General features: G+C 38.0%; 1 protein-coding gene across 1 annotated transcript; it reads left to right on the top strand.

Annotated features, from left to right (window-relative positions):
- The first annotated feature begins 1,563 nt into the window (after positions 1–1,563).
- On the top strand, positions 1,564–12,388 carry LOC117478560 (ADP-ribosylation factor-like protein 8A). Its single transcript, XM_034125563.1, has 7 exons — positions 1,564–1,965; positions 4,102–4,182; positions 4,917–4,990; positions 6,395–6,488; positions 7,400–7,467; positions 9,295–9,365; positions 10,429–12,388. The coding sequence occupies exons 1-7, from the start codon at positions 1,843–1,845 to the stop codon at positions 10,479–10,481; spliced, it is 564 nt and encodes a 187-aa protein (XP_033981454.1). The 5' UTR covers positions 1,564–1,842; the 3' UTR covers positions 10,482–12,388.
- Positions 12,389–14,355: the final 1,967 nt, after the last annotated feature.

Genomic DNA, 14,355 nt, shown 5'->3' with positions numbered 1-14,355 from the left:
ATGAACAATGAACAATGAACAGAACTTAAAACAGAACACCAGATGGAATTAATCTGATTCACAGTTGTGGCAGGTGTAAAGTCACTTCCATCTGTATAGATAGCCTATTCGACCTTAATTATGTGAAGACCTGCCTCCTTTGAGCTGAGACCATAGTATAAATCAGCTGCCTCCATCAGGTAGTCTCTCAAAAGCATCTCTTGCTCTGTGAGAACACCTTCTTGGTTGTCAAGTAGCCTACTCTTTGGGGTGATTTTGATCCCTCACTCTCCAACCTCAGCCTCTTTTTATGGAACCGGTACAGGGTGACATGGCTTATATCATGGGACTTTGCCACTGCCCTGACTGATTGGCCCTCCTGAACTTCATTTGAGGCCCTCTGCAGCAGAGAAAGTGGCACTCCCCTGTCTGTCTTCCTCTTTCTGATATTTGGCATACTGTAAACACATGCACACACTTTACGTACAGTATTTTTTTCTGTTTATTTTTACAGGGACAATGCACACCAATCAACAATATTGGTCATTCGAGCTAATGAGCCATCATTGTAAATGTGCCATGTTACAACCGTCCCAGGTGGTCCGTGTTACAACCGTCCCAGGACTCATGTTTTCACCCCCTGTGAACCTGCCTGATTGCTAGCTTGACCCATATTTAGCTAGTTATATGTTTAGCTTACAAAACAGTGATTCTAATAATACTTTTTGGATTCCTAGTCATTTGACCTTAAGACAGTATCCAAAAAAGATATCATATAATTTTTGTTAATGTTTTACCTCAGAAACACACTTTTGCTGATATCTTTCGTGACAGATTTAAACGTGGCTCCTTTTTTCACAGCGATCTTTCCATCTAACTGAGCATGTGCAGAGTGAGTTTCATCACTCTAGCTTGTTTGTGATTGGAGATATTGAAGGCGTTACAACTGTCCCTGGTCTCCCTACATCAGGTTTCATAGAGCCAAAATATTTCAAGTGCTACTCAACTAGCTTTAGATAAGCCAGTCCTTTGTTAGTATATAAGTGCTTTGTTAGTATATAAGTGCTTTGTTAGTAATTGTATTGCTCGAAGTGGAGTCAATTTAGAGGTAAATGGTGTACTTCTACTCCACTACATTTATTCAATACCTTTAGTTACTTTACAGATGTGGATTAATGATGTGAAATATAATCAAGTGTTAAATCAGACTTTAGTTCCACCTGGAGTAAATTCACAAGCTACCCTGCAGTATACAAAGTCATGCAAACTAGCTGCACCTTTACCAGCTTTGATAACACTTTAATGATCAATCATTATAAAACATATCATATATATTATTCTGAAAAGGACCAATCTGCACATTTTGATGATAATACTTTTGTACTTTGACTTGATTAACCTATGAATGCAGCTATTTGACTTGTAACAGAGTATTCCTACACTCTGGTACTTCTACTTTAATTAAGACCACAACAAATCTGAGTACTTCTGTCACCTCTGGTTTTAACCTTTTTTGACTGACAGGGTACTTATGTTATTGTGAAAGGGTGTACCGGATGTGATGTTACGTTTAACATCTGACTTGACGCGGCTGGTAGGAAAAGGCGTAGCTAGTAAACATCACAGAAAGCCGAAAACACACAGCGGACATTAGAGCCTAACAAACACCGACTCTTTAAACATCATACCCGGTTCACACAGAGCCTGTCGGTGTCCCTCCGTTCTGCTGTAACCGTCGGTGGTTGTCACAGCAACTGTCAGCGTCCCCAAGAAAAAAGACAGTTGGGGCGTTAGCATAGCAGCCTAGCATAGCAACCTAGCCTTAGCAACAGCAGCTAGCATTAGCATCAGACGATTACAAAGATGATAGCGCTAATCAACAAACTGCTGGACTGGTTCAAGGCGCTCTTCTGGAAAGAGGAGATGGAGCTGACCCTGGTAGGGCTGCAGTACTCCGGGAAAACGACCTTCGTCAATGTGATAGCGGTGAGTGTGGAGGGTGGTTTTTATGCTAGCGCCAGCTGTCAGTTAGCATCTGGCTGCATCCATTGTTATCCTGCAGTGGTGAGGTCAGCTAGCTGTGGCTGTATGACTACTGTAAGCCGCTGAATGAGTTAAGGATGATTTATAAGTCACATTTGTATTAGCTAGCTGTGTTTTTCACTGAGAAAATATGTTTGACTGTTAAACACTTAACCCTTATGTCGGCTGTGATGTGTTGTTTAATCAGAAAAATCTGAATTCCTTCATTCGTCCCACAGAGGGGACATTATATAGTTACAGCAGTATAGATGACGAAAAATACAAATAACACACTATTAGATAATTAAGGCATGCACATAGTATTTCAAATATAATAAAAATAAAACATTTACAGAAGAACACATTCAGGGAAAAGCAGTATTTATAAAACAAAATAAGTGTAACATTGTAGAATACTGTGTGGTAGAGGGTAGTGGTAAATAAATACAATTATATATTTACGTAATAATATACACAGTGTTGTCGGAATGGACTACCTAAGAAGTATCAGTTATACTAATATTCGCTAGTACATGTGCACATCTGATACTTTGCACACTTGTAATGTGTATATATAATCCAAAGCCAATATGTGTCTGTAGTATATTTCTATATTCCTGTACCTGAGTGAGACTGTATATTGTAGAGTATTTAATATATTTAATATTGTGGTGTCATATACAGTAGATACCTTTGTGATATATGTCCTTTTTTATTGTGAATTGTATATACTGCTGCTAATGTTATTGTATATTTTAAACATTTTAACTTGTGTGATGTTTGACAACACTGCTGCTGGGACAAAATAATTTCCTAATTTCTGTCAAATACAGTTTCTATGTATCTGCTTTCACATGGATGTTGTTAACCTCCATAAATTGGGATGTTCGTACCAGAATGATAGGCCGTTTTTTGGGACATTAACCCCCCCATCAGTGGTGCTAGTGGGAAGGCCGGAGGAAGGGTTTTTATAGGTCTGGTGATGGAGGATCGATCAGCCTCCTTCTGTCGGAGTGACCTTCCTTCTCTTTAGACTCACTCTCTGTCAGACATCCGCCTCCCCTGCTGACCATGCACACACCACTCATTTTTGGGTGACCCACTAACATAGATTTTCCCTTTCTCCTTATTTATATTAGTGGAAGTTTTGGTATTTACCATCCACTGCTTTTTTAGAATCTGAAATGCATTATTGATGTGTAGGGTAAAATGAGGTGAGGTGCTGTAGCTCTTGAAACAGGCCAACATGTCTGAGTGAATGGAACAGGAAACACACTGAATTTCATCATTCGTAAGGAACTGCATTAATATAGAGATTTTTTAAATCAAATCCCAATATTTTAAACCCACATTTCTTTCTATTGAAAATCTGAAATGCAGTTTGGAGTGCAAACTAGAGCCTTACTATACTTTATTCGTTCAACATAGTTTCTTTTTGTTACAGCAGCATGTTTACAGGCACTAGACATGAGATATAGTTTAATGGAGTATCTAAAGAATACACAATATAAAATATGGTATACATTAGAATACTCTGTAATTATCTACTGCCAAAACAGAAGCATATTAGATTACTATATACATAAAGCTGATATTTAAATCAATATTTGGGCTTGCTGCACGTCTGTATAGGTGTCACTATAACCACCTTTGCGTATAAAAGCATGTCTGCATTAGAGCCTAAAAATATATATATAATCGCTGTTCATCTCTACTGTGTTTTAGTCAGAATAACAACATAACATAAAAAAACTATTTGTATTTATGTGACATTTTGACATCTCTTAAATCTGTCTTTTTTTAAATGTTGACCCTCGCGCACTAAGAGCAATGTTTTTCAGTTAAAAAATACTTTTTAGAGCTAGAGAGCTAAGGTCCAAACTTATACATCATATAAGCGATTTTTATTCCTTTTTTGAGAGATGACAGGAAACGAGGGGGGGAGATGAGTAATGATATTCCATCTGGACTGAAACCCAGCTGCCATCTTAACCCCTCCCTCACCAGGAACCCAGTATCTTTGGCATTTCTGTTCAGACATTCCTGCCACATATCTCATGACATCAAAATCAATGGAGTGTGTGTGTGTGTGTGTTTCAGTCGGGCCAGTTCAGTGAAGACATGATTCCTACAGTTGGATTCAACATGAGGAAGATCACAAAGGGCAACGTCACAATCAAGGTTGGTAGCTCTATTCCTCTGCTCCCTTTCTGTAGACACTTATAAGTGCTATATATTATAATAAAGGCTACAACTAAGAAATCATTTAATTGTCCACTAATCGAACGTTTTTTTCTCAATTAAACTATAAATCTTTTGTTCTATAAGATGTCAGAAAATAGTGAAAATGTCATGTCGTCCCAGTTTCTCAAAGTCCAAGATGGCGTTAATTTTTTCGTCCAAAACCCCAAATAAATAAACTTTAATTTGATATAAATAGAGGAATGCAGGACATCTCGATATTTGAGAATTTTAAACAGCATTTTCTGACATTTCTGCTTGACAACGATTCATGGATAATCAAAGAAGTAGTTTTGATTTCGACTAATCATAATTTTACACTTTACAAATCTCCCAGATGTTTATTAACATTACAAGTTAACTTTTGTTATGTCCCTTTAGGCATTTGTTAAGATTTAGACAATGCTACAAAACATATTTATTGAGTACAGCTAAAATATATTTACTCTACCTCAGTTGTAATCATGTGACCAATTATGTCCAAACAGTCATTTACAACACATTTTACACGGGTATTAGTCTTAGAACAAGCCTAATGGTGAGAAATCTAATTATTTACAATATTTTCATCATTCAAATCTGAGGTATCAATTACATATCAATCAATGGAAGCAACTCAAAAGTATTGATTCTGAGGAGCCCCCTCTCACTGTGTGCTCTCCCTCTGTCTGCAGCTGTGGGATATCGGCGGCCAGCCTCGGTTCAGGAGCATGTGGGAGCGTTACTGTCGAGGAGTCAGCGCCATCGTGTAAGTCCTGGTTTCCTAAACTATGGTCACCGTCCGCTTAAAGGTCCCCTATTATACTGTTTTTCATCAATATATTATAGGTCTCAGATATAATACAGAACATGTCTCTGAAGTGTTTGGCTCCAAACACCAAACAGATCATTGCAGCATCCCATAATCCCCTCTGTTTCAGTCCTGTTTCCAAAGTGCTGATTCTCTGTCTGTTACTTTAGATGAAAATAAGGAGCCCCTCCCCACGCCCCTCTGAGAGATATTTGGTTAAAAAGAACACAATGGTGCTCTAGGAGGAGATTCAGGTGATAAGGTGGTGGGGGGGGGGGGGGGGGGTTACCTTGGTTGGTGATTGGCTAATGGTTACACAAGACAACAAATCATTATGACATCATGAAGTGGCCAAAATCTGATCAGCTCATTTTCAGACAGGTTTTTATAGAAATGGATCAGGAGAAAAAGAGAGAGAATCTTTTTTCCTGAAACTTTCAGAGTCTCTTTACACAGAGGGGACACATGGTGATGTAGAAGAGACATGGAGAAGTGGATTTCAAGGTTCAAGGTTCTTTATTGTCAAACTGACATAGCTACAGAGTAATTATGTTGTTGAAAATCTTATGTCACAGGCTTCTCCAACAATGCAACATAATATTTTGCATAATAGGTGACCTTTAAAGAGGCCGCTTGGACGTCTCTGCTGGGACCAAACATGATATAAATCACCGGAGACATTAAGGAGCCAGTAGTCAGAAAGTCACGCACATTTCTCCACCAACTCGTATTCAGTACATTAAACAGAGAGAGAGAGCTGATTATAATCAAATCTAATGTTTTGTTCACACGAGGTTGGTCAGATTATGTGAAGAGGGAGAGAGCAGTTCTGCAGTCTTCTTATCAACCCAGTTGTGTTGGTGCGATGGGACAGAGAGGCTGCTGGGTAATTGGGTCAGGGTTACGTAACAGAGAGCACTAAAGTTGTTTTGCATGTAGTGAAAGTGATTCTGATTGGCTGTGAGATTTTTCTACAACACACCAATTTTAGTTTTCCAGGGCAAAGCATGATATGATAAGGACCACTCAAAGTTAATAAAGTCATTACTTGGAAAACATTTTTAAATAGTTAATAATAGTTCTGAGTATTTGCTGTGCAATTATTCAACTGTGCAATACTGATAACACTTAGGATTCTTACTGTTATATACTATACAATGAAAGAAAATCATCTGGTTTTCATCATAATTTACATTTATCACGTTACATATTGTAAAATACACATTTATTGTACTTATATTACGAGTTCAATCTACACTTTTTTACTTTATTTGAACAGTCACAAACCTAATTTCCCCTCAGACACTTAAATAGTTTGAATGAACGTACAGATGTTTTAAAGTTATTTTCTTCCTGTTTCAGCTACATGGTGGACGCAGCAGACCCCGAGAAGATCGAAGCCTCAAAGAACGAGCTCCACAACCTGCTGGACAAACCGCAGCTGCAGGGAATTCCTGTAAGGGGCCCAAAACACACACACACACACACACACACACACACACACACACACACACACACACACACACACACACACACCCACACACACACACACACACACACACACACACACACACACACACACACACACACACACTCTCTCTCTTATTAGTTCCCTGCACAGGGACTAATTCCCCTGCACAGGAACTAATAAAACCCAACTAAACTTAATTAAACATGCTAACAGTTAACTAAATAGATTATTTTTTTAAACATAACAACCCAGCAGAGGGATTGAATGGACTAAAACGAACTGGTGGAAGGAAGTGAACTTATTTTAAGCCACAAAATGTAGAATTAGTTCAGTATTTAGCAACTTAGAGCCACTGTAGTTCCAGAGTGCTTATACAGTACAGAGCTGTCATAAAAATAAACAACTGTGTCTTTATGATTACTTTACTAGCAAGTCAACAGATCAGAGATTAGATAAAAGATAAAGCAGCACGTTTGTTTTTTATGTGTAGAAAGGATTGTTTTTCCTTTTTGCTTCAATGGGATAAAGAACAACAACAAATGTTATTGTTATTTAGGGAATCTTTAACAAAAAAAAAGTTTGGACCAGATTAGACGTAACATTGGACCTGATGCCTTTTAGAAAAACCAACCAAAGCTAAACACAAGCTCTGGTCCCACATCGTTGTAAACAGGGAAGTGAAAGTGTAGCCGTTTTAAAATGCACAGTGATAAAACGTTATTGTTTTTGGGAAGCCTATCTCTCGACCTCAGCACTTTGTACCTTCCTCCGTGATTGATTGATTATGCAGAACACAAATCATATAAAATATCTTACCTGTAGTTCACATCTTCTAATGTTTGTATTATCTGTGTATTTAACTGATGTTTATTCCTGCTGTGTTGTTTTTTTTGTAGGTGTTGGTTCTGGGCAATAAGAGGGACCTACCAGGAGCTCTGGATGAGAAGGAGCTCATAGAGAGGATGTAAGTCTGCTCATTTAAAAGCTTTTTGGAGACGTGTGATACACAGATATTTGTTGTGTGTTTATTTACACGCGCGATAATTGAAATATGCCTCAAAGCTTTATTGTTTCTTGATGTTTTTTTCTCTTAATGTTAGCACTTACTGCCCTAGTTTGGCTGATGTTTTTTTAATAAATAATACAATTAATACATAAGAATAACCCCAACATTTGATCCGATAACATGCCAGAATAAACAGTATCTTTCTACTATTATAAGATTTGGGTGCGGTGTGTTTTCACAGCGCCTCAATGAATGAACAGCTCTTTGAAATTTGCATTATGATGCTATTATATATAACCCTTGTATCAGTGGTGTAAAATGACAATTATATCGCTTGTCGCAATTATTTCTGGTTCAATATATCTTCATAGAAAAATAATCATGGAGACAGATACAGCTGTTTGCTCAAAATCATCTTTAGCTTTAAGTGTTTCAGTTTCTTACATTAGCTTAACATACATTAGGCTATTGGTGGGAGCAGTACAAAAAGTGAAAAGGACCTTGGTGTGAATGTTGATAATACCCTGACATTTAGTGACCATATCCATCGGGCAGCTTTCAAAGCGAATGGTATCCTAGCAACGATCCGCAGATCATACACTTATTTGGACTCTGATGTAGTACGTAGTTTATACATCTCTATTGTACGGCCACTCCTCGAGTATGGGAATGTCGCCCGGTCCCCCATGTACAAAAAGGATGCTGAGCTCATCGAGAAAATACAGAGAAGGGCAACGAAGCTGGTTCTAGAACTAAAGGACCTACCACATCAAGAACGACTGCGAAGTCTTAAGATCCCCAGTATGTATTATAGAAGGGCGAGGGGAGATATGATCGAAGTTTTCAAATATCTCCACAACATCTACAAAACATCATGCCCACTACAACGGGATTATAACACCAGGACTCGTGGACACTGCCTCAAGTTGAAGAAACAGTACTCAAGACTGACTATCCGCCACAACTTGTTCAGCCTGCGTGTGGTTGACTTGTGGAATGATCTGCCAGAAAGCGTTGTCACATCCAAGACGGTTAACTGTCTCAAGTCCCTTCTCGACTATTACTGGTCAAACATCACCTTCACTTTGGACTATGTGACTGTTGCCAGCATCCATAGTATATAAAGAACAGTGATCTACTTATTTATGAGCGACTAAAAGGCCCTAGGCCTACTACAGCCGTATCCTATTGATTGATTGATTGATTGATTGATTGAGTACTCAGATCTTAATTAAGTAAAAGTAGTAAAACCACTGTTTATAAATACTCAAGTTAAAGTCCTGCAGTTAAAGGTTGACATAGGAAAAGTACATATATATCATAGAAATGTAATTAAAGTCATAATAGTAAAAGTTGTCCTGATGCATTTCAGAATAATATATAAAGTGATGCAATATGTTTCAGATTTCAACTCATTTCTTTTTTCAAGTTTTTTTATTTTACAGTAATCGTTAATAATATCTCATTTATCAGTTCAATATATATTGTTTTATCAATCTGAATCTGCAAAGCTGCAAGACATTTCCTCTATAAAAGTATAAAGTAGCATTACATGGAAGTACTCACAAGTACCACAACGTTGTACTTTAGTGCAGTAACAAAGTCATGTGATCGGTCTGTGGTCACATGCTTTTTGGATATCAAGAAACAGACATACCTTGTTTGGGCTTCACCGTAGATAATCATTCTGTTGCATCATCGCAGATCACAGGTTGTTGTTTCTGCACGACTGTTTTATCCTCTGACTTTCTTTGAAATTGATTTTGGGTTTTTGTGTTTATTCAGGAACCTGTCGGCCATCCAGGACAGAGAGATCTGCTGCTACTCCATCTCCTGCAAGGAGAAAGACAACATCGGTACCACACACACACACACACACACACACACTCACACTCACACTCACACTCACACTCACACTCACACTCACACTCACATATACCATGTATACATCACTTCAGGGGACATTACATTAACTTACATGCATTTCCTGGAGACTTATCCTAACCATAACCAACACATGCCTAACCCTAACCAAGTCTTCACCCTAAAATTAATGATTCCCCTTATGGGGACCTCCAATTTGTCCCCATAAGGGAGGCGAGTCCCCACACGTGACTGTGTAAACAGATTTAGGTCCCCACAAGGATAGTAATGCTAGGACACACACACACACACACACACACACTCAAGACATGTGTGCTTTTATACTAACTACCCTGGTTGGCGATATACAAATAAATTCCCTATGCCCTTGTTGTTTTCAGTCCACAACATTTTTGAATGCTCATTAATTTCAAACGGACCGCATAATAGAGATGTCAAGTTACATTTACTCTGGGACAACATACAGAATTGTCCGTCAAACAGGAGGAAAAGATAAAAGCACTTGTTGGTAGATCTCTCTGTGAGGTTAACAGTATAGTTCTACTATGCACAATACTATCAGAAATGATACAATGATTGCATTACAAGCCAACGACTCACCGTCTACACAGCAACACTGAAAACATCGTTTCTAAAAATGTGAGGAAGAAACAACTCTGATTTAGCTTTTAAAGGCGCATAGAAAAAGCTTTAATACACTACAAATAACATATATTTAGTGTTCTGTTTGTAAGGGCCATGTTATTGCTGATTGCTTTCCTTCTCAATACACTTTCAACGTTTTTCCAGCAGAAAGCTTTTATTGTGACGCAGCTACGGGGAATGTAACATATTTAATATAATAATAATAATCCCAAAGTTTACATTTTTAAAACACACATTAGTTGACATTGTTCTCTTTCTCTCACTCTCTCTGTCTTTCTCCTGTGTGTTCCTGTTTCTCAACACACACACACACACACACACACACACACACACACACACACACACACACACACACTTCCTGTCTGACGCCACCTCTGTCTCTCTCTGCAGACATCACTCTTCAGTGGTTGATCCAACACTCCCGGACTAAGAGGAGTTCCTGAGAACACACACGCCCCCCCAACAGAACAGGCCACGCCCACCTGTCCTAACACACACACACACACACACTTGCTCTTTGATCAAACCCCCCCTCACCCCCCCCATCCATCATTGTATTTATACCTCCTCACCCCTCGATACTCCTATGGATGCACTGATAGCTCATTTTAGTTTTTTTTATTAAAGTATTGAACATAATATATAACTCGGAAGCAGGTAGATCGTGTCAGAAACCGGATCACCTGTTTTCTGATTTAATCAAACCTAATCATGTCAGGGTTTAAAATCATTAATTACCGTACAATGTTCTGGGATTTCTCGCCATAAATGAAATGCGATTTTGAACACAACTCTCCCAGAACTGATCGTAATTAGTTAGAAATGTATATATTCATCCTAATAATCTGATATTTTTCTTTATCATCATCAAATCATGTGATAGAAGGACAACTTTCCGTCTTCAAAGTTGGATATCCTAAAGGTGGAAAATGCTCATACAGAGTCTCAGAGGGGAAATCCCTGACATGCTGCCTCTGTGGTTTGACAGTTAATTTGAAGCACTAATGACTTAATAAGCTCATTTCCTTCAACAAAACAATAGTCCTCTGTACTAAAGCACATTCAAATACCAGCAGGTTATTTTTTTTAAACTCTCAAAAAATATTGTGATTTCTGACATTCAACCCTAGTCACTGATGCTTCTTCGCAAAGGTGTTTTAAATCTAATACAACATATATATACGTCTTTATTTATACAATAGTATAAGTGTCATTTCACCCAAATTACAGAACACAAACCTTAGTTATAGGGAATATTTCTCCGCTTGAAAATAATCCCTGAAAAATCTAAACAGTCGACAGTAAGGTCTGTAGATTAGCCAAAAACATCAACAAGAATCCACAGAGAAAATACCTTTTTTTGTAAATTGGGTGAAATTACTTTGACTGTTTAACACTAGCAAACTAAAACGTGGTATGAGTGCATCTGAACAGATCTCCACAACAGCCTCCGTGATAAAACATGTATTTATAAATTGGTTTGGATCCTAAAGAAACATCTTAGTATATAAACATCGGCCATTTTGACTTTTACTCACAAACATAAGCTGTTAAAAAGGGCACTTGCTTACATACACACATTAGCATTATTAGCTGGAGCCTGTTGTGTGGGTCTTCCTCCACTTTTCCCATGATCCTCCTCTCCATTCCCTCCCCCACCTTTATCAACAGTAACCACACATCTGCCTTCATCATTTCCTCCCTCCTCTGTTGATTTCCTTGCCTCCTTTCCTCCTTCCTCTCTACCTCCACATCCATCCATCCATCCACACCTCCATTATTTCACATTTATATAATCCTGAGAAGCCCCTCTTCCTCTCGCCTGTTGTAAACTGCTTGTCCTCCTCTGTGTTCCCTCTATCCTTCCTTCCTTCCTTCCTTTTGGATGTTACCTCCTTTCCTTGTCGCCAAGTCCCGCCCCTTTCACCGCCACTCTTGCTCTCCCGCCGAGCGAGGGATTAAAAACCTTTTTATTGCACTGTTGATTTCGGTTTTGTAAGATATTAATAATGAGAATAATGTTAATAATCTTCTTATTGTGACATAACCTGGTCTGTCCAGAAAGTAATGAAGTGGTACTCTAACAGGAGAAGGAGAAATGTCGTTTTGTTTCTGTTCATATCTCTGTAATAAGCTTTTTATTTCTTATTGTTTTATATTGTTATTATTTTGTATTGTTTTTTTTTTTGACTTCACAAGTCAGTGTTTTCTGCTCTGAGACGTCTGCTGATTGGACCTGGGGTGTCATGTGATCAAATGCAACGTACACACATCATGTCGGATTAAATGGAGCGATGTAATTAATTAAGCGTTATAACTCCCACATATTAAATGTTTATTTTAAAATCGATTTATTTAAAAGTGTTTATCCCATTATTTTCCTCTTGTCACATTTCCATCGTTCATGGCACCAGGAGAAAGTCGAAATATCGTGATTATCTCAACAGAAGATAATCATCTGACTTCATAATATTTAACAGAACATGTCCTCATCCTGTCCTTTAAATAACCACAGCAAACATTACATGGAAGTCTTTGGCTGCCAACATTAATGATTTATAATGCATTTGTTTGCAGGTTGTGTAGTAATGACTTAATATCATAATTAAATTATAATTCTATTGTTGAAAATGAAAAATTGCCATCACAATAAAAACAAATTGGTACTTTTCAGTGTACTACCTGTCATATTGAGAGTGAAATTGATTGTAAAACTGGCAGAAAATGTTCAAATTAAAGTGAAAAAATTAAATAGCGACCTTGACGTTGCAATTATATTAAAATGACATCCTGGATTTAGCTTTTTACAAAGACTATGTAAATGTAAATGGCTATTTCTTAGGTCATTTTCACATTTATGAATTCCAAAAAATAAGACCTGGGCAGCCATTGACTTTCAAATAAACTATTTTTACTGAATTGCAAGGAATGTGGTTTAAGGGCAGGATTTGGACTGTGGTGAACCTGAATGATGCTACACAAGAACATCTAATTGTATCCATTTATTCAGCTGGTCTAAGTCTACCACCAGCTCATGGTGGAAGCAAAGCATTGTGGGTTTTCTTTGGTGTGAAGCGCAGCATTTTTAAGCATTCAAGCCTTTAGCTAGACAGTTAAGTAATCCATTTTAATCAAACGGCATCGACTTTAGCAAAAGCAAGTATTAAAAAGTACGTTTATACAGCTTTATGTCCAAAATATACTTATCGAATAAGAAGGAGGTTTTACGAGAAGTACCGATGAAAACCAGATCAAAAGGTTTTCATCCAAAGTCAAAACGTTAGCACTTACGTTCATACAAAGACCTTCATTAACATTTTGCTTACATTGCCACGCTATTCTCGCAGTACTTATATGTTCCTGTTTGATTCATTTTTAACATCTATGTGAAGTACTGACACTTCCTGGTCCTGACAGCAGCCAATCAGACTGCAGAACAAATGGGAAAAGGAAGCACATTACCTATCTGTATGATATTCTGTACTAGGGTTGTTTCATTTAAGAGTGGTCTAACTGTCAGTGTATGTGGGGGTTACACTTTACACTGTCGGTTCAAACAAGGTCAGTGTGGCTTCATGTTGGCTAAGTACTCCCCAAATTCAAAGTCCATATTTAGACAAGAACGCTCCAAATGTCTAGTTTAGAAATGTTCCCCCTCTGCCGGTTTTTATCAAGGTTGCTAAGGCTGCTTGTTAAGATCATTTTTGATATCGATAAATCTGTTTAATACTTATCTGATAAGTTGTTTGGTCTCTTTAAACCCCATCACAAGTTCTTTGTAGCTGCACATGTCCTTGAAAATGACTAAAAACAAAAAACTGCGACTGCTCTAGAAGATTCAAACTCCCAAAAAATGCAATATCCAACTCCTATTAAAGCGAGAACAAGCTACCAAGGACGCTGAAAAAAACAGCGTCCTTGACATGAAAGTTGAATAGAACCCAGAAAAATATGCTAGATCGAACCGAAACAATACATTGAACTCCCAAATACTCAAACAACCCCTAAAAACTCAAGATCAAACCGCCAACAATGCAAGATGCATCCCCAAACATCCTTAAACCCCCAAATCCTCGAGATCACACCCCCCAAATATTCTAATTCAAACCCCCCAACAACATCAGATCAAACTCACTGCAATGCTTTCACTAAGTCCTTATTGAAAGAGTGGTTTTTACAGCAAAGCCAAATGCAGCAGCGATGCTACAGCTGTTAGCATCTTCAGCCAAACAGTGGAAAGCTTCTTATTTCTTTACTTCCTGAAACCATTTATCTGTAGGAAATAGGAGTAGGCAGGAAACAACAAAAAGCACATCA

The sequence above is a fragment of the Trematomus bernacchii genome, unplaced genomic scaffold, assembly GCF_902827165.1.
Source record: "Trematomus bernacchii unplaced genomic scaffold, fTreBer1.1, whole genome shotgun sequence".
NCBI lineage: Eukaryota > Metazoa > Chordata > Actinopteri > Perciformes > Nototheniidae > Trematomus > Trematomus bernacchii.
The sequence above is the reverse complement of the archived record's forward strand: the minus strand, read 5'-3'. Positions and strand labels throughout refer to the sequence as shown.

Coding starts and splice junctions, on each gene's coding strand:
- LOC117478560 (XM_034125563.1), top strand. CDS start 1,843: ATGATAGCGCTAATCAACAAACTGCTGGACTGGTTCAAGGCGCTCTTC. Junction 7,468..9,294: donor AAGGAGCTCATAGAGAGGAT/GTAAGTCTGCTC, acceptor GTGTTTATTCAG/GAACCTGTCGGCCATCCAGG. Junction 9,366..10,428: donor CAAGGAGAAAGACAACATCG/GTACCACACACA, acceptor CTCTCTCTGCAG/ACATCACTCTTCAGTGGTTG.